Genomic DNA, 20,964 nt, shown 5'->3' with positions numbered 1-20,964 from the left:
GACACAAAAAATCTCTTCCACACAACAACATTTCATAGTATGTCTGATCAGCTCACAAACATCCACACTATGTTCTCCAGAGATAAAGATTTCAACAAAGAAACACTTCAGTTTTGGTCTGTTCCTCACACTGAGCCTCATTTATGAAACGAACGTACGACCGAAAATTGTGGTACGGTGGTTTCTACGGCAAACTTGTAATGTATCAATATAAGCGCGAGCGGTGACTACGATCAGATCTCCCGTCAGGTCTGAGCTCGTGGAGCTAGTTTTTGAGTTAGCCTGAACTTGCGTGCAGCACAGAGAATCTCAGACAATTGTATAATGACAGCATTTTGTTCATTTAGATTATTTTCCCAAATTGACAAACAAAGCTTTTTTTTTCCTTTCAGGGCTTTAGCTTTATGCGCAAATAGCAGCATAAACAACAGACCATGAGGAATCACACACCTGCAGCGCTTCTGTGAATGCAGAAAAACAGAAATTATAAAATGAATACAATAAATATGGCTACACCAAATATATTTCTCTTAATTAACAGATTAACAAAAAAACAAACAAAAAAAAAACAGTGCGACAAATTATAGGCCACTTTCGTTTTTGTGACACTCTAAATGCATTTTATTTGTTTTCTATAACTTTATGTATTTTATTTGATTTAACTGATTGGTGATCACGCAGGTGCCTCACACGCACACACACAATATTTCAGATTTACTAACTTGACATTTCAGCCATTAATCAAACTAAAATGCAGTCAACCAAACATAAAAGTAGCATTGCACAATTACAAGGTCCTGCAAAACCAGCGTTCAGCGCAGAAACAAACATTTATGTGTGAAGGTGATATATTGGAACACAAGTTTTCGATCGATTTTGAAAGCGAAAGTACAGATAAAACAGCACACATAAGAAAGAGATTGCACACTTCAGCGAGCGATTTAAATGCCCCCTGATGGAGGTGCCCTGGTGCTACTATGCCACTATAGCCTAATTTGTGTTTTACTTCATAGTTTAATATAAAACTTTTATAGCTACTTATTTTTTTTTCATTCTTGTTTTGTAATACCGTTAAATTGAAAGGGTTTGTTGTGGATTAATGAAAAATAAAATCCAGGTTTTCTGTGCTTGTTTGTAGAACAATTGGCACAACTTGGACAAAATGTTGTGGTTATATTTAATTTGGCTAAGAAGAAGAAGGAGGAAAAGAAATCGCAACGTGCATTCAGTCAAAGAAAGGTTGTTTCTCAGTTTGAAAAATGGAATAAACAGCCTTGAGTTCTCATCATGCCTGATTTACAAGAGCTGCATCGGACAAAGGAACCGCAAGCGAAACGAATCCGCGCTACGACTTCAGACTAACTCTGAATCTGACACCACACACCGTGACTGATGTCCTGAGCCTGTAACTCACCCACACAATTGTTGCTGTGAAGGATCCATCCAGGCTTACAGTCCAGACACTTGTTGTCTTGGGGTCCTGTGCACTTTTTACAGGAATGATGGCAAGCTACATACAACAGAAATACAGAAAAAAAATTGAATTTACAGTAAATAATCCTGAGCAGGGATTGACAACATTTACTAAATTCCTTTCTTTCTTCTTCTAATCAATTTTAGCTCTGCAGCAGATTTTTAGGAGTGACTCTTTTTCTGCAACTCTTCCTCGCGTGATGCTCCTCAAACCTGCATATCAGTCAAGTATGAGTCTCGTTCCAGTTAAAGTGGAAGTTTATCAGCAAGTACAAGTGTACCTCACATACAGAGAACATTCACAAACCACACAAGTGATCAGATGTTTCTGCATCAAGACGGTTACCTGAGCAGGGTGGCTGTGTGTGATTGGAGCTCTTTTCTCTGTAGTATCCATCGGCACAGTCCTGACACAGGACACCCGAGTATCCCGGGTCACAAACACAGTCTCCGTCTCCCAGACGTGTGCCCTCGCCCTCACAGCGGCCCAGACCTCCACACACTCCTCCAGGACCTGACGGACACTCTGCACACACACAACAATCAGCACACAAACAGTGTAAACTTCAGAACTTCAGCCCAGCTTTAAATTTTAGGGATCAGTTCATCAAATAAGTCTGAACCGTCTGACACAGTTCGGCTCGAGTCGACACAGATCTATTGAACTCGGACCGAAGTCTGATCGGTGATATGCACGAGTGTGAATGAAGGGGCCAAATCAAAGTTTTTATGGTTTCTAATGTTTATATGTGAAAAGGTGAGCTGTTGAAGACAAGTTGATTCACTTTATATGCTTTAAACATGTAACATATCCACGATTCATATCATTATTGGATGCTTTAATATAATTGTGTATAGGCAAGGCAAGTTGATTTATATAGAACATTTCATACACAATGGTAATTAAAAGTGCTTTACATAAAAGGAAGTAAAATAATCATAAAAAACAATAATCACAACAATAAAACAAGGATTTCAAAACTTTTAAAATGATTTAAAAATTGATTTAAAAATAATTGAAAACAGTTAAAAATAGAAAATGATTATATATAAAACACATTGCAGTCAGTTGGGACATATAGCACAGTGCTCATTCAACAAATGCACAGTTAAACAGATGAGTTTTGAGTCTGGATTTAAATATGGCTAATGTTTTAGCACATCTGATCTCTTCTGGAAGCTGGTTCCAACTGCGGGCCGCATAATAGCTAAAAGCAGACTCCCCTTGTTTTGTGTGAACCCTTGGTGTTTCTAACTGACTCGATCCTAATGATCTGAGTGGTCTGTTCGGTTTATATTCAGTGAGCATATCAGCAATATATTTAGGTCCTAGGCCATTGAGTGACTTATAAACGAGTAAAAATACTTTAAAATCAATCCTAGTTAAATCCAGAATTTTTTTCCCTTTCATGTTTGTGGTCTCTCACATTTTGAAGATGTTAAAAGATTTTAAAAAATCTTTTAGTGTGTACCCAGCATTAGTGGGAGCATATACAGGTTAAACAAGAGCGGTGCAAGAATTGAGCCTTGTGGGACTCCGCATGTCATGGCCGTCCACTTAGACTTATGCTCTCCTATACTCACATAATAACCTCTCCCTTCTAAGTATGATCTGAACCATTTGAGTGCCATCCCAGAAAGCCCGACCCAGTTTTCCAGTCTCTCTAGAAGTATATTATGATCGACAGTGTCAAAGATCTAGTAGTACCAGCACTGATATTTTGCCAGAATCAGAATTGAAGTGAATATCATTTATTATCTTAATGAGCACTGTCTCTGTGCTGTGAAACCAGGAAACCAGATTGAAAATTGCCCAGGTATCCATTTGAGTTTAAGTAGTTTTTCAATAATCTTGCCTATAATGTATAAAATAAAGTATATGTTGCATCATTGTGTGAATTACACAAACAAACTGGTGAACTAGTTTGAAATGGAAAAGAACAGGAAAGAACGTCTCGGTTACGTACGTAACCCTCGTTCCCTGATGGAGGGAACGGAGACGTTATGTCGTGACGACATTAGGGGATTTACTTGAGAGCCCCGACTGCCTCTGATAAGAGAAAACGCCAATGAAATTTGGCTAGTGGATTTTGCATACCTGAGCCACTCCCCGTGCATACGGGTATAAAAGGGCGACAGGTGCATCCACTCATCAGGTTTTCCGCTGAGGAGCCGAGAACGTGTCCCTGGCAACCAGCGATGGTTCAAGATTGTGGCATGGGGACATAACGTCTCCGTTCCCTCCATCAGGGAACGAGGGTTACGTACGTAACCGAGACGTTCCCTATCTGTCGGTCACTACGAGTTATGTCGTGACGACATTAGGGGTCTATGGAAAGCGCCACAACCTGAACCCCGTCACGACCTTGTGGCATGCAGATGTTGACAAGCTAGCGCGTGACAGACAAATGCGATGCGAAGGTCGCAACCTTCCCGTCGCCCCAGCGCAAATTCGCTAACCTTGGTGCCCGCAGGGACCACTGAGTACATTGCTGCTGGAGATAGCCAAGCCGCTGTTCCTTTCCCCAGAAATCGGAAGGGATTTCGACCTTCTATGAAAGATTGCTTCAAGTCTTTCCTGTTTGTTGTTACAGCCCGGCAGTAACGACGGGGAAGCGAGCCTTCCGGAGAAGGGCGCTACGGAGGCCACACCCTGCCCGAAGGGAGGTAACGTGTGGAGACACTGGTATGGACTGGCCCAAGCCTGGGCCAGTGCTACATACGCCTGGACCCTGGGGCAGATCCTACCTAGGAGAAGGGAGGAAGGCTGCCAGCAGGGCCTGACAGAGCTCTGTCAAAGGGAAGACACGGGTTTACCATGAGGGAAACCGTACCGTGGATGAATACACGTGTGGGATCACCCGAAGGGAATCAGGCCGCACGGGCACCTAGCCGAGTACAGGGGCTGACCGGAGACCCGGGCAAGCTAACACCGGTACTGGGCCTGGCGTCAGACTGCTCCGCCCAGCCTGACTGCCGGGGGTGCTGGAGGAACTCCGCCAGGGTTCGCCGTTCGGGGAACTAACTGGAGGAGAGAATAGGCGCTCGTATCCCCGGGCAAGGGGGAATGGCGCAGCAAGCGTGACACCGGCCAACTCTTCCCGCCACTTACCTGTTACCCAACACACGGGAAGAGACTGGCTCAACGCGGAGACTGTAAAATCTCGCGAAGGTGTTCGGTGTCGCCCAGCCCGCAGCTCTACAGATGTCTGCCAAAGAGGCGCCGTGCGCCAGCGCATAGGAGGAGGCAACACTCCGTGTGGAGTGAGCCCTCACCCCGAGGGGGCACGGCTCGCCTTGGGATTGGTACGCCAAGGCGATGGCATCCACTATCCAGTGGGCCAACCTCTGCTTGGAGACAGCCTTCCCTTTCTGCTGACCTCCGTGGCAGACAAAGAGCTGCTCAGAGCTTCTGAAGCTCCGGGTGCGGTCCACGTATATGCGCAGCGCTCTTACGGGACACAGCAACGCCAAGGCTGGGTCCGCCTCCTCCGAGGGCAGTGCTTGCAGGTTCACCACCTGATCGCGGAAAGGCGTGGTGGGAACCTTAGGCACGTATCCAGGCCGGGGTCTCAGGACAACGTGAGAGTAGGCCGGCCCAAACACAAGGCACTCTTCGCTTACCGAAAATGCTTGAAGGTCCCCGACCCTCTTGATGGAAGTGAGCGCGGTCAGGAGCGCTGTCTTGGCCGACAGGAATTTCAGCTCGACTGAGTCCAGCGGCTCAAAGGGACCTCTCTGAAGTCCAGCCAGGACAATAGAGAGATCCCGGGAGGGCATCAGGGGTGGCCTAGGAGGATTTAACCTTCTGGCACCCCTCAGGAACCTCACGATGAGATCGTGCTTCCCCAGGGACCGGCCGTCCACTGCATCGTGATGGGCCGCAATAGCAGCCACGTACACTTTCAAGGTGGAGGGCGACAGCCCGCGCTCCAACCTCTCTTGCAGGAAAGAAAGCACCACTCCAATCGTGCATCTTCGGGGGTCCTCCCGCCGAGAAGAACACCAGTCCGCGAACAGACTCCACTTCAGCCTGTGGCAGGCCACTCAAGTCTGCCGCGTCCCATCCAGGAGCCGCACATGGCGGTTCCACAGAGCCGGACGCGGGTGCCGTATGGTGCCGAGCCCCTGAGAAAGAAGGTCCTTCCTCAGAGGGATGCGCCAGGGAGGGGCTGTCGCGAGGAGGGTGAGTTCCGGAAATCAGGTCCGGGTGGGCCAATATGGCGCAACCAACAAGACCTGCTCCTCGTCCTCCCTGACCTTGCACAGTGTCTGTGCGATCAGGCTCACTGGGGGAAACGCATACTTGCGCAGAGCCCGAGGCCAGCTGTGTGCCAGTGCGTCCGTGCCGGGGGGGGGCCTCGGCCAGGGGGAATACAGCTGGCAGTGGGAGGACTTGAGGGAAGCAAACAGGTCTACCTGAGCTTCCCCGAATCGACTCCAAATCAGCCGGATCGTCTCGGGATGGAGTCGCCATTCTCCGGGGAAGTGAGCTGTCGTGAGAGCGCGTCGGCTGCACGATTGAGCTCCCCCGGAATGTGGACGGCGCGCAGCGATTTGAGCTGTGACTGACTCCAGAGGAGGAGATGGCGGGCGAGCTGTGACATGCGGCGTGATCGTAGACCTCCCTGCCGGTTGATGTACGAAACAGCCGCAGTGTTGTCCGTGCGGACCAACACGTGCTGGCCTAGGAGCAGTGGCCGGAACTGCTTTAAGGCCAGATGCACTGCCAACAGCTCTAGGCAGTTGAAGTGCCAAAGCAGTCGAGGCCCCATCCAGAGCCCCGAGGCTGCCTGCCCGTTGCATATAGCGCCCCAGCCCATGCTGGAGGCATCTGTTGTGACAACAACATGCCGGGACACTTGTCCTAAGGGCACCCCGGCCCGTAGGAAGGCAAGGTCCGACCAGGGGCTGAAAGAGCGGCGACACGATAGCGTGATGGTGACACGACGTGTCCCGCGGCGCCATGCCCATCTCGGGACCCGTGAGTGTAACCAGTGCTGAAGTGGTCTCATATGAAGCAACCCGAGCGGCGTGACTGCGGCTACGGATGCCATATGCCCCAGGAGCTGCTGAAACTGTTTCAGCGGAACCACTGTCCTGCCTCTGAAGGAACTCAGGCAGTTCAGCACTGATTGGGCACGCTCGTCCGAGAGACGTGCCATCATACTCACAGAGTCTAACTCCACACCGAGAAAAGAGATTCTCTGCACGGGGGAGAGCTTGCTCTTTTCCCAGTTGACCCGAAGCCCCAACTGGCTGAGGTGCCGGAGCACCAGGTCCCTGTGACCACCCAACTGTTCTCGCGATCGGGCCAGGATGAGCCAATCATCGAGATAGTTGAGGATCCTGACGCCCACTTCCCGTAACGGGGCAAGGGCGCCCTCCGCCACCTTCGTGAAGGCACGGGGAGACAGGGAGAGCCCGAAGGGGAGGACCCTGTACTGCCATGCCCGCCCCTCGAACGCAAACCGTAGGAACGGCCTGTGTCGAGGGCGAATCGAGACATGAGAGTAAGCGTCCTTCAGGTCGATCGCTGCAAACCAATCCACGGAGTGAACTCATCTGCGTCAACATCTTGAACGGGAGCTTGTGTAGGGCCCGATTCAAGACTCGCAGGTCCAGGATTGGCCGAAGGCCACCGCCTTTCTTGGGCACGATGAAGTAGGGGCTGTAAAACCCCTGCCTCATCTCGGCTGGAGGGACCGGCTCGATTGCACCCTTTGCCAGAAGGACAGCAATCTCCTCGCGCAGGACAGGTGCATCTCGGACTGCCACCGAAGTCTCGAGGATGCCGCTGAACCTGGGCGGCCGCCTGGCGAACTGAATCGCATAGCCGAGTCGAACTGTGCGAATGAGCCAGCGAGACGGGCTGGGTAGCGCAAGCCACGCCCCCAGATACCGTGCAAGCGGCACCAAAGGCCCAATCGACGTGCCCGCAGTGGTGCAGCGAGGGGGAGTAAGGTTGGATGGAACAGAAGGCAGTGCGTTCTGACTCATCCCCACAAAACTCCCTAAGTCCCCGGGGGGACTGGCTAGAGGTGCGCGGGGAGGCATCGCGTCCCCAGACCGCACTCTCTTGGCCACTGGCAATATGGGTCTCGGGTGAGAGTGAGGAGGCATTGCGTCGCACACTGTCAGCCCGCAGACCTGGGAACCCGGAGGGAAGGGAAATTGCTCTTTCTTTGACAATGTGGGTACCACTGGCCCTTGAGCCAGTGGCGGAACAGAAAGAAAAGAAAACACAGGATTCTCCACCCGGCCCTCCTCCGGGGGAAGGAGCGACGCTAGCCTCGTCGTCTCCTGGGAAAGAGCAAATTCCTCCATCTCCGGGTTGTGCGCGTCAGGGCCGCTTTGTCGTCTTCCTGGAGGACTTGGCGGCCGGCTGAGGCGCAGGGGGCGCCGCACTCCTGCGAGAGGCTCGACGCACCGGGCCAGCGGTGGCAGCTGGAGCATCCCGCCGTTTAGGGAGGATGTGCTGAATTGCCTCCGTCTGCTTTTGTACTGCCGAGAATTGCTGGGCAAAACCCTCGACAGTGTCGCCAAATAGCCCCATCTGGGAGATGGAGGCGTCGAGAAAGCGTACTTTGTCGACGTCCTTCATCTCGGCCAGATTGAGCCAGAGATGGCGCTCTTGGACCACTAACGTGGACATCGCCTTCCCGAGGGACCGCGCCGTGACTTTCGTCGCCCGGAGAGCGAAGTCAGTCGCCGTGCGCAGCTCCTGCATCAACCCCGGGTCGGGACTACCCTCGTGCATTTGTTTTAGTGCCTTGGCCTGGTGAACTTGCAGGATGGCCATGGCATGCAGGGCAGAGGCGGCCTGGCCCGCAGCGCTGTAGGCCTTGGCGGCGAGTGCGGCCGTCAGCTTACAGGCTTTGGACGGGAGACGCGGACGATTCCTCCAGGTGGCGGCGTTTTGCGGGCACAGGTGCACCGCAACCGCTCTCTCCACCTGGGGAATATCCACGTACCCCCTGGCCGCCCCGCCATCGAGGGTAGTGAGGACGGAGGAGGGAGACGTCCACGACTTCGTCAGCTCCTCATGCACCTCCGGGAAGAAAGGCACCGGGGCAAAGTGCGGCCGCTGGTCGCGTTTTGCGCCGATGAACCAATCATCCAGCCGCGAGGGCTCGGGACTGGGCGGTCTGTTGACCTCCAGCCCGATACTCACGGCTGCCCGGGCAAGCATGGCCGTCAGCTCTGGGTCCGGATCGGCAGTGGCGACAACACCCGAGGGGGGCAGCCCCGCCGATCGTTCATCCTCAGAGGACGAAAGCCCATCCCCCGATGCCGCGATCGACATCTGATCCTCGGGCGGCGCACCGAATGAAATGCTGGCGGCCCCGTGAGGCGAACCAGCGAAATCACTCGGGAACCGGACGGAACAAGCGCTGCGGGAGGAGTAAGAGGTCCGCGGGGACGTGCCCGGCGGAGAAGCTCTTACCGTCACCCTCAGATCTCCCAGAGCGCCAGCCGGCGGTCCTCTGCTCGAGCCAGAGAGACCGGGACGGGTGGCGGCAGAGGGTGCCAATCCTTTCAGAAAGGAAAGGCGAGAACGCAGCGTTGCCATGTTCATACGCCCACAACAGGCGCATGACTCATCCACAAACGCATCTTCAGCGTGCTGGATGCCCAGACACTGAAGACAACGCTCGTGACCGTCATCCGAGGACAGGAAGCGACCGCAACCAAGAGAACACGGACGGAACGGCATCTTTAAAAAGACGCGAACCGCCCAGTGTTTTAGAAATTTGCTCTTTCAGGTGAAGTGCCCAGGGGAATCGCTGCTGCAGGGACACCGCTGTCTGCACCGTAACGCCACCCAGGAACAAACTTCGAGGCAGACGGCTTTGTGGAGATCTGATCTGTTTTGAAGATTTCTCATCCACTCGGCTCCGAAGCAAAAATCTGATGAGTGGATGCACCTGTCGCCCTTTTATACCCGTATGCACGGGGAGTGGCTCAGGTATGCAAAATCCACTAGCCAAATTTCATTGGCGTTTTCTCTTATCAGAGGCAGTCGGGGCTCTCAAGTAAATCCCCTAATGTCGTCACGACATAACTCGTAGTGACCGACAGATAGGGAACCAGATTTCCCTGTTTGCCTATGGATTATGGGTAATAATTTTGTAAATAATGTTCAGTTTCTTGCACAGACTGATCAATTCACTTCACAGGACCTCAGTATATCATCAGGACCCACATGGATTCATTTTGTCTTGCATGTTTTGTTTTGTGTTTTTTTTCATCATTGACTGATTGATTTTATGAATGATCAAGGACCACAGTTTCAGCTAATCTTCTTTACTATTCTACTGAAGAAACTAAGGCCTGGTTTCACAGACAGCGCTTAGACTAAGTCAGGATTAGGCCATAGTTCAATTAGGAGTTTTAAGTAATTTTATAAATGTGCCTTAGAAAAAAACATAACTGGTGTGCATCTTGAGACAAAACAAGGCCATTGATATATTTTAAGATCAGTCAGTGCACGTTTCTTACAGTTTAAACAGCTCAACCTTACATTTTAGTCTGGGACTAGGCTTAAACCTTGTCTATGAAACCGGGGGAAGTCACCTATATCTTGGATGGCCTAAGGGTGGGTACATTATCAGCAAATTTTCATTTTTGGATGAACTGTCCCTTTAAGAGTCAACATAACCAAACCACTGCTTCTGTGGAAAATATGGGAGAGCCAATCAGCTGCTTTTTGTATTTGAGCAAATATTACATTATTTGATTTGTCGTAAGGCAGAGATGCTCAAATTACCCCGCCTGGGGGCCAATAGTACAAAAGGATGTTTATCCAGAGATCACTGAATAAATTACATGGTTATAGTAATAACATGATTTTCATTTGGTTGTAGAATGTGCAACATCTCAAAATCCAGCGACGATTTTACAACCAATTCTGATGGACCTGTCTACACTGACAAGCTTTGACTAACACAATTCATTACTAGATCAGTAGTGTGACCAGCACATCAGATAAAAGCTGTTCCACAGGAGGCTTGGTCTCGTACAGGTGCGTGTGTGTGAGTGTGTGTGCCTACTTTGGGGACAAATTTGTACCCAAAAGTGAGGTAAACCTGACAAAATCTCCAAAAACCTCCCTTTGGGACGTCCTCATTTGTAAAACGGGTTTAAAAATAAACTAAACAAAGTTTTTTTTTAAATTGTAGAAATGCTCAGTCTCCTGTGAGGGCTAAGTTTAGGTGTAGGGTTGGTGTAGGGCAATAGCACACACAGTTTGTTCAGTATAAAAACCATTACGCCTATGGAGAGTCCCCATAAACCACAAAAACCAACGTGTGTGTGTGTGTGCGTGCGTGCGTGATCACCTGTGCATTCAGGCCCGTAGTGTCCAGGTGGGCAGCACAGTCTAAGCTCCTCAATGCACAGCCACTGGAACAGGTCTGGAGCTTCCTGCTGTCTGTAACCTCACACACAACACATTATCATTCATACAACATCTTGCATGTCAGTTAACAATTTCCACACTTCACGCTTACATCTTACATGAGATTAAACGACTCAACCAGGTGAGTTTACTCAGAGTAAACAGATAATAATTTGTTCTCTCAGGATATGCAAGTAGCCAACTTACACTCTGAACAGAACCTGTTTGATGGGTCTTTCTTTTTTTAATAATGTAGCATCAAGAAAACCATACAATCTTTGTTCACAGTCATCAAAAACTTCAGTGCAAGTGAAGCATGGCTCAGGGAAAGAGTAAAAATGTAAAAAAAAAAACATTCACAAAAAATGTAAACCACCATTAAACAAAAGAAGACAGGCACCTGTGAAACCACCAAGTCTCCACCTGGTCCTCTATCTGCTCCAGCAGTCTGTTGCAGTCAAAGTCAGACTTCTCACACACAGCCTCTACGATCTCTAACAGACGTGTTTCACTGCACGCACGCACACACACACACAACAGGCTTTGAAACAAAGGCTGCAGACCAGATCACATATATGCGACATATAATATATATGACAATCCTTTGTTCTGTAATAACGCTGAGTCGGATCAGTACAGATGTTTACCTGCGTGCATATTTGGCCAGTTTCTCCTCTTCCCAAGCCGTGTTCCCTCCTCCGAAATTCTTATTGGCTGTTCGCTCTAAACCCTAATGAAACAAGCACCATCATCTGAACTGTCAACATGTAAACCCTTAACAATAGATTTAGAGAATGATGCATAAATTACACACCGATGTATATCACAATATATTTGCACAGATTTTAAAGGTGAAGTTGAACAAGACTGTGATTTTGACGATTAGATTAGTTTCATAGTTCTTCCTTGTCTCAGGACTCACAAGTATGACAGTAAGTTTTCTGTTATTTTTAGGACTTTTATATTAAAAAGTTATATTGAAATAATTTTAAATATTGTGTAATATTATTTGTTGTTATATGTGTGCATATAAAAGATCATTTTCATATAAAACAAAAAGATAGATGTCTGCACATTTACTATTAATTAAATAGTTTTTAAAATGGCAAAAATTGCAGCTCTAGAAAGTTTATTTAGAAAGAAGGATGATTGTGCTTGATGAAACACTGCACTGCCTCTTGTGAATAAACCTTTAGTTTCAGTGTGCTGACATGTGTCTTTTTCATGTGCTTTTTTATTTTATTTTCTCTTTTGTTTTTGATTTCTCATATAAATGGACTCATATAAATCCAGCATATGCTGGTTAGGTGTGTTTTGAAGCATGGCTGCTGGCTTGAGCTGGTCCTACTGTAAGTTGGTCCTAAGCAACTAGCTCCTGCTTAGGACCAGCTGAGGACCAGCAGCCATGCTTCAAAACACACCTAACCAGCATATGCTGGATTTTCAACAAGGGAAGCTGACTGAGTATCCAACTTCACTCTGAAGTAAATGAAGAGTAGCTAGTGAATGAGATGGCCCAGACCTGGATGAAGCTGTCTGTGAGTTTACGGCAGGTCTGACAGGGCGCCGTCCTCACCGTCCCCACAGACAGTAGCGAGCAGAGCACCAGCGCAGACACGAGCGGCCACGACCAGCACATCCCGACCTGCACCGAACACACGGCCATCAGTGTCCAGATCTCTCAGACCACAACCACTCACCTCACTGCCATGCCTCACCAATGCATTACACACAGCCAATCAATTACTACTCCCATTACTGAAGTTGATGATTACTGGATAAGGATTTTGACAAACCATTTTATAGAGACATTTCTTGCAAAACTAGAAAAATGTATATTCAACCTGAATATTCCTGATATATGCTACAAATGTAAACAAGAGAAGGGAACTTTATTCCATGGGAATGCACTAAAGTTAGTTGTTTCTGGGTTAAAATATTGAATATTGTAAGTCAAATCATTGGTAAAATAATTCCTCTTGATCCTAGGTTGAGTATATTACATATGTGTCCTCTGAATTTTAAAATCACCAAACATGAAAGATTGTTGTTAATTCTGTGTTTGCTGGAAGCTAAACGTGGAAAAGGAAGAAAGTCCTGGCGTGTCTCAATGGATAAAGGGGATGACCTCATGCCTCGCCTTAGAAAAGATGACCTATTTCTTGAAAAACAAAATTCATATTTTCTGGTCCATCTGGAAAGTGTTCTGACTTTTTGGAGATGGTGACTCTTTTGTGGAACTGATGGACATTGAGAGTATAGAGTATAGAGTATATAGTATAGAGTATATAGTATAGAGTATATAGCATAGAGTATGTAGTCAAGTTTGTTAGTGCTGTGTTTTAATTTTTTTTAAGAGTATTGAGTTATCTTTGAGTTCATTTATGTTTTTTATTTCCCAGTTATAATGAAAAATGTAACTGTTGTCTTAACCTGTATGTCAATGTTTGAAAATAAAATTGTTCAAAAAAAAATATATATATATATATATATATTCACTATAGCAATAAGTATATATATATATATATATATATATATATATATATATATATATATATATATATATATATATATATATATATATATATATAGATTGTATGCATTTCCATGACTTCCCCATGTGTGATCTCTCCGGCCCTCATGCACTGAATCCCAGTGTGACTGAAACATCACTTCCTCTTCCTGTGAGATGTGTTTCCGGGCTGATCTGATCTGATCTGTGATGCTGATGCTGATGCTGCTGTGTGTAGGCCAGATCAAAGATGCCCAACAGCGTCTGCTGGAGTTCATATATCCATGTAACATTACAGCTCTAGTCTTCAAATAAACGATGTCATTCATCGCATTGCTCTTCTACACTAGATTCGTTAAACTGCTACAATGTTTCTACGACGCTGGCTGTGACGCGACCCTGCATCAAAACATTGTTTAATTCACAAGCTTTTACTTGAACATTACGCCGAAGTGCGATGATTTTTGTTCGGTATACTCACTTCACAAGACTGCGTTTGGGCCGTGAGCAGCTTCCAAATCCTTTCGCCAGAAACAGTCTTCAGGAGCAGTTCTAATATCTCAGCATCACACATCCCCGGCGCTCGCGCTTCTAGCTCATTCTGTGTGTGCTGCGGCTGATTGCTCAAGTCCCGCCTCCGGGTGGAAACAGCCAATCCTCATCAAGGAAGGATTCTGATGCGCCAATCACAGACCGCCGTGTGCCACAATGAAAGTTGTGGATCACGTTTCGTCATCGCCCAGGCCATGACAGATTAATATCTTATTTTTTTTATTAATCAACAAAAGTATATTTTATTATTATTTATTTTAATTTTTTTGCTAAACACATCATGCGGACTGACAAATCCATTGTGTGTCAGTTTGCATGATTGTATTTCTCTATATACAACTTAATATTAATATACAATTTTAACACACTTCATGCCATTTAATTAAAAAAAAATCCCAAGTTGTTGAACATTATTATACAATTAAACCAATGAGACTGGGGCTATAGTTGTCACACTTTTTTACTGTATAGGCACACAACTTGAAGCCACAAAAAAATAATAAAATAAAAACAAAAATTGACAAAAGACAAATCATTCATGTAACCGGACACATGACTCAAAAGCTTACGGTTACATCTTATATGAGAGATATAGCTTATTACAGCCTTTGCTCCGAAAGGCATGGCAGTTTATTTGTGCACTAGTCAGAGGAAAAAAGTGACTCCTCTCACAATGTTGACCTTTTTTCATTGAGTTTTGCTATGTTGTGTGTGTCTTCGTGTCTTCAAGAGGGAGTCCAGCTGGTCTGTTGTGGTTCCTTACGTAAAACAAGCTCTGGTCCATCCTGCAGACTCTATTCTGAGCTTGAGATAAGGCATAGGTTTACATATCATATACACACTTTTACATCAATGTCAGACCTGGGCAGTTTCTGAAATCGCCTCCTAGGCTATGCAGTTCTGTTCAGTAAATGTTCTGCACAGTCAGCATCCAGCATGTACACGTGGATCACATGGTGTCTTCCTGTCTAAAGGTGTGTCACATTAGCAATTTAGACAAGATTTCATGGGTGAAAAAGCTCCATTGTCTATTGTCAATATATGAAGCACAGCTCACAAGCAGCTTTCTGTCTGTGAAGGAGCTGAATCCACATGATCAGCGTGAACATGAGAAACTCCAGATCACATGGACTCCTTTTGAAATGACTGGATTCACCTGTGAAATTTCTCTGAGCCACATTACATGTGAGCACACGTTAAGAGAAGAGTTCACTAAAAATGTGCTGAAAATGTCCTCAGCCTCAGTTCATCAGAGATCAGGATGAGTGTGTTTCTTCATCAGGTTTGTAGAAATGTGTCTCAGCAATGGATGCTCTGCAGTGAATGGGTGCCGTCAGAATGAGAGTCCAAACAGCTGATAAAAACATCACAATAATCCACACCACTCCAGTCCATCAGTTAACATCTGGAGAGAAATCTGCACAGATCAAGCAGCGATTACAAGACAAAACAGCTCTAAACAAATATGTGGCTGGATTCTGATGTGAGAGACAACAGGAGATGCACTTTATCACTGGAGGAAGTGTTATTATGGATTATGGAAAATGGTATTTTAGTGAAAAACGTCTTAATGCTGGATTTGTTTCAGCTTTAGTCTTCCCCAGATGTTAACTGATGGACTGGAGTGGTGTAGATTATTGTGATGTTTTTATCAGTTTTTTCTGGTTCCTGACCTGATGCTGTTTAACCAGAGGTCTGGCTAAGACTAGTTTAGACCCAGGCTTCAGTGTTTGTTTTGGTGTGGAGAGCAGGGCTGTAGCGGGACAGCTTCCTCCGCCCCCGGATTTACAGAGTCCTGAGGGAGCCCTCGGAGCGAGCGTGAAACTGCTCTGGACGCCACCGCTCGCACCCAGTGCTCTGATACTCTCTGTCCTTTACCTGCCCCTCGCCTCAGCTCCATTATGAAGTCCAGACTCTGAGAAGGCAGGCTGAACAAAGGCAGTTCCCTGAAGAACTCCGGCAGGGCCGTGGCAGGGCTCTGTCCATCAAACCGGACCAGGATGAACCAGTCTCTGGCTCGACCCAGCAGATAGTCAGCCAGAATGCAGCTCAGCGAAGCGTCAAAGACCTTGGAGCACGTCGGTGACTGGACACCCCTGTTTACCCACATCTTCCTTTCTTCTTCCGGTTTCTGCTGGGCAACTCGACAGCCCCATTCCTCGGCCCGCTGACAGGCTGCTGGGGTCAGGACCAGCACCACCTTGCCACCGCACCGCTGAACCCGATCCAGGCAGGAGTGCAGCCAGGGCACAGGCCCCAGGGCGCTGATCTCCAAGCTGCTCCACAGGTCCAGAGAGACGCTGAAGCCCACGGCGCACAGACTGGAGCACAGACGGCACACCGGCTCAGCGACGGCACAGTCGGCATCGGGAGGACACACCAGCAGCACCTCCACGCCCCCCACCGCGGCTGAAAACACATGACCCTCAGTCACGCCAACTACAGGAACTGACCAGCGTGAGAGGGGAGAGCAAGAAGCAAGCTCACCGTTCACATCGTCCACCTTCAGCCATCTGAACACGCAGCCTGTTAGAGAGAGAGACGGGTTATTAGCACTTCAGCTCACAAAGATTTAGAGTTTTACACAAAAATCACAATTGCAGCAAAAATCTAAATTGTATTGCCAAAATATAATCAGAACTTTCAGAATCTGAAATAGGATTGGCTTCGTTCCAATTGAGAAAAATCAGTGCATGTAAAGATAACTTTTGAGGACTGATTAATTGACTGTTTTCCCAACCACTGACTTCCTACATAGCTTAGGTTCATGTCACACTCTCATTCTTCTCACATAATTTCAAGTCAAATCAGCGTTTATTGTGGCCATGTAATAAGAGGGATAGTACACAGTGTATTTTCTTTCCGTATCAGGATTCTGCTCATCCTGTTGAGCTTTTATTTTGACATGATGACCAGCTGACCTTACAACAGCACATATTTTTCACCATATGCCACTGTTTTCCACACGCATATGAATTCATAGCTTTAATGGGGTTATATTATAGTTGCACCATTAACCGTCTATTCACTCTGCTTCCATCTGGTAAGCGCTTCCGTAGCCTGATGGCAAAAACTGAGAGACTTAGGAGGAGCTTCTTCCCCCAGGCCATCAGGCTCCTAAACTCTAACTCTGTGTCATAACATCACATGACTCCATGTAAATATCAGATATCAATAAGCTATTCATATTTTTTCTCTACCTCATATTGCTGCTATTTAAATACCCTGTACAACTCTTTTACACATTCCTGTTATATTACTATTTATGTCAACAACAAACTGACCTGCACATTTATATTTATATTTTTTTATCTTTTATTCTTTCATTTTTTTCTACTTTTATTTTTCTTAATATTTGTATTCTATAAAATTGCACTGTCCTTGGAGCGGACCTGACCTACATTTCACTGCTGGTTATACTCTGTATAATTGTGTATGTGACAAATAAAAAATCTTGAATCTTGAACCATTTAAGCTATTATTGCACATTTAAAAACCTGATAAATTACTTGTAAAAAGGTAGAGTGTAAAAAGTTTCAAAAGTTTGGGGTAGGAGTTTTAAAATGAGAGGAGTCTGCTAACAAAGCCTGCATTTACTTGATTAAAAATACAGTAAAAACTGTAATATTGTGAAATATTATTAGAATGTAAAACATCTGTTTTCTATGTGAATATGTGTTAAACTGTCATTTATTTCTGTGATGTGTAGCTGTATTTTCAGCATCATAACTGCAGTCTTCAGTGTCACATGATCTTCAGAAATCATAATAATATACTGATCTGCTGCTCGAGAAACATTTCTGATTATTATCAATGTTGAAAACAGCTGTGCTGCTTGAAGTTGTTGTGTGATCCGTGCTCTACTCACTCTTCAGTGTCCCCTGCACTGCATAGGCAGCCAGCACTGACAGGCACACCAGCAGCGCACACAGCACCAGCAGGACGCTCCAGCGAGCCCGCTCCACTGCAACAGTCAAACAATCAGCTGTTATTACACCACTGTCTGGTTCATCTGCAATGCATTATGTTGCAGTACTGAAGAGTTATGGCACATTAAATCTGCTCTCTATTCAGAACTAATAGATGTGAGTTCTTGCCTTCAAAAGGACATACTGGTCCCAGGTAACCATCCATTCCTGCCACTTTAACCTGGAAAAGAGACACAATGCTGCCAGTTCCCCAAAACACACAGGTATGTCAGAAATAGACAGCAAATGTGATCAAATACGTGTTAGGTACCTGCACACACAATGAAGGATGACGATCCACTTGTAAAAACTCTCCTTCTAACTGCTGCAACAGATGAAAGAAAAAGTATTAGAGAAGTAAACAGTTTTCTCTAGCTTATACTGTAAGTGAAGCCTCACTATTATTATTGCGTACAGTTCTTGTTCTTATGATTTTAACGGACCCCTAACCCAGAATATTAAAGTTCACCATTATGTAACTTGCCCCATCCCATAGGAGTACATGTTCGCACCCAGTGTCTGTGGTCGGTCTCCTTCCAGCTGTCGTTCAGCCGGGTGTGGACCTGAGATCTGCGGCTGACCGCATGGCAGCTGCTGTCCAGTCCTGAGTCCTTCCTACACAACCACAGCTGAGCCTCCAGTCTGCAGGGGGTGCTGAGGGTCCAGACCAGAGCTGGCTGCTTGTGACGGGTTTTATTCTCTGCCAAAGACACAGACACCCTGGAGCCTGAGACCGCTGAGAACGAAACCAGAGCCAGACACTCATGATGTTATACAGTGTTTGCACTGACTGCACTGTTCTTTACTGAGCTGAAGCTCTATGGACAGCATCTGTTGCACGAATGCTCCCATGCTTTCCTCAGTTTGTCAAAACAAACAAAAGTCCCATTTATAGTATATGAGCCTGTGAGAATGGAGGTTTCAAACTGAAATGTGTCTTTTCTTCAAACAGGTTTAATGCTGCGTTCTCTTTGGTTCAACGTGAAAGAGTGTGCCCACTAGAAAGCCACTTCCAGCCTGTAAACGCTTTGATTTTACCAAGGTGTGACTAAATATTCTGAATATTTTTGAATGCCATACCTGTTTCGTTCAAAAATGGGCAATACTCTCTCCGGAGAAATTGTCCCCAAATCTATGCAAAAGCAGAAACAGAATAAGCATCAGTTAAAAAGCAAGAAAAACTGCAAAACGAATAATATTACTAGCTAATATTTACTTTCTTGGTAGACAGTTTTTTTTAAACACAATTTTCACGTTCTAATATAAACATCACTGTATTAGCTTTCAGTCTTCAGTCAATATAACTTATATAACAAATTGATTCTGTATGTTTGTATGCAATAATTTAATATGTGATGCTTTTCTATATATTTGTTCAATAATTCAACTTTTCTTTAATCCCTCCCTGTAGCTTGTACTATTCTAAACCATGTCTGAAACCTTGTATTACAAACACTTCTTGTGTTTTATTGCCTGTTTATGATGAATCACTTGTATTCCTCTTAAGTCACTTTGGATAAAAGTGTCTGCTAAATTAATAAATGTGAAAGCAAATAAATGTTTGGTGGCATTACCTCAAAGCACAGACAGGGGGCGACAGAGCTGGGTGAAATCTTAAACTCGTGGCTGGCATTTTTCTGTACATTAAGGAAGAGACAGACAAACAAGTTAAACCTTAAATGAAGCAAATAAATGCAAATGTCTTATAGAGCAGCGTGACATACCCATTCCACCTTAACACAGGGTCCCTTCCTGTCCAGCTTCTGGCACGCATTAAACTCCTGAAATCTCTCTTGATCTGCATTGGCCACATACAGTATCACTGCTCCTGTCACAGTGTCAGTTTTCTTGTGCAGCTTGGGTGCTACTGGAAAACAAAGCCAATGAGAGAAGGTCCTAGTGGGCCACTGATGGGCCTGGACTACACATCTTTGAAAAAAACCTCTTTGACTAAATCAGATTGGCATTTACTGTGTCCTCTACTAATATTGGCACCCTTGGTAAATATTAGCAAAACAGACAAAACACTAACTATTTGCTTTTGCAGTTTCACCTCTTGATTCAAAATAATGATAAAAATGTTTTTCTCCAAATGTTTGTGTGCCAAAATGTAATATATTGTCCCTACACAGTGAGGAGGATTGGATGATTGTTTAAGAAGCCAATGAATCTATAAGAATCACAGCTGGAGATTGCAGACACTAACTGGGTTTTGGGGTTAGAAAGTCTCCAAAACTATGAACGGACCTTGTGACACTGTCACACAAAGACACATGTTTTATACCGCTCTCTTAAGATGGTTTTATACCTATATATTTGAGTTTTAATGGTTTTACATGTCTTAGCCATTTTAATCCTCTTAATCATTTTAATGTGTGGATGTTTTTAAATGTTCATGGGTCTGCCTGTCACTTGACCAAGGTAAAGGATTCGACTGGGATATTAATACAGTAGTGAAAGAATATGGTTTAAAGAGTTTTGAGTACGGCCCAAATACGGTATGGGCTAATGTTCCTCCATGGATATTCCCAATTCCCAATGTAGACTTGAAACTTTTAGAACAAGAAAGAATGGACTGAAAGAAATGCTGATCATACTGGATAGTTGGTTCAAGAATATGTTAAGCAGAACTACTATCAGTATATACTAATATTCACTGATGGATCTAAAGATTCAAGGAATGATCGTGTAGGAGTAGGAGTGTACATAGCAGAGTTTGATGTAACTATATGTAAAAGAATTAATGACAAATTATCTGTATTTGCAGCTGAAGTAGTAGCCATAATTTTAGAGTTAGAGTGGGTAGAAGAAGACCTCAAAGAATAATCATCTGTTCGGACTCTGTTGCAGCTCTTAATAGTTTGAATTCAACTGAAACAATAAGAGATGATTTATTTAAAGAGATAGCCATGTTAATGTTAAATATAGAGAGAATTGGAATTAATCTGCAGTTTTGTTGGGTTCCAGCTCATACTGGCGTGGAGGGCAATGAGATAGCAGATTTAACTGCAAAGAATGCACTGAAATGAAAGGACGAGGAAATAATGAAAGTCCCGTTT

The 20,964-nt window shown here is 45.6% G+C and overlaps 2 protein-coding genes across 3 annotated transcripts in view; both read right to left on the bottom strand.

Moving 5' to 3' along the window:
* Positions 1-13,991, bottom strand: part of LOC306847869 (protein disulfide isomerase CRELD1-like) — a 29,187-nt gene extending 15,196 nt beyond the window's left edge. The window contains exons 1-7 of the mRNA XM_079382084.1: positions 13,867-13,991; positions 12,396-12,518; positions 11,521-11,603; positions 11,274-11,384; positions 10,815-10,906; positions 1,820-1,999; positions 1,415-1,510 (exon numbers count right to left, since the gene is read on the bottom strand). Coding sequence (XP_079238210.1) covers positions 1,415-1,510; positions 1,820-1,999; positions 10,815-10,906; positions 11,274-11,384; positions 11,521-11,603; positions 12,396-12,518; positions 13,867-13,959 — 778 coding nt within the window. The 5' untranslated portion in view covers positions 13,960-13,991. The remainder of the gene's footprint in view (positions 1-1,414; positions 1,511-1,819; positions 2,000-10,814; positions 10,907-11,273; positions 11,385-11,520; positions 11,604-12,395; positions 12,519-13,866) is intronic.
* Positions 13,992-14,300: 309 nt separating this feature from the next.
* LOC306847843 (interleukin-17 receptor C-like) overlaps positions 14,301-20,964 on the bottom strand; it is a 31,396-nt gene continuing 24,732 nt past the window's right edge. The window contains exons 8-16 of one of the 2 annotated variants that reach the window (XM_079382030.1): positions 19,630-19,772; positions 19,480-19,542; positions 18,986-19,037; positions 18,418-18,641; positions 18,177-18,230; positions 18,035-18,086; positions 17,806-17,901; positions 16,425-16,463; positions 14,301-16,346 (exon numbers count right to left, since the gene is read on the bottom strand). In XM_079382030.1, the coding sequence (XP_079238156.1) occupies positions 15,661-16,346; positions 16,425-16,463; positions 17,806-17,901; positions 18,035-18,086; positions 18,177-18,230; positions 18,418-18,641; positions 18,986-19,037; positions 19,480-19,542; positions 19,630-19,772 (1,409 nt within the window). In that variant the 3' untranslated portion in view covers positions 14,301-15,660. The remainder of the gene's footprint in view (positions 16,347-16,424; positions 16,464-17,805; positions 17,902-18,034; positions 18,087-18,176; positions 18,231-18,417; positions 18,642-18,985; positions 19,038-19,479; positions 19,543-19,629; positions 19,773-20,964) is intronic. The other variant, XM_079382031.1, reaches the window with a different exon arrangement.

Source organism: Barbus barbus, assembly GCF_936440315.1.
Source record: "Barbus barbus genome assembly, chromosome: 28".
In the NCBI taxonomy this organism is placed as follows: domain Eukaryota; kingdom Metazoa; phylum Chordata; class Actinopteri; order Cypriniformes; family Cyprinidae; genus Barbus; species Barbus barbus.
The sequence above is the reverse complement of the archived record's forward strand: the minus strand, read 5'-3'. Positions and strand labels throughout refer to the sequence as shown.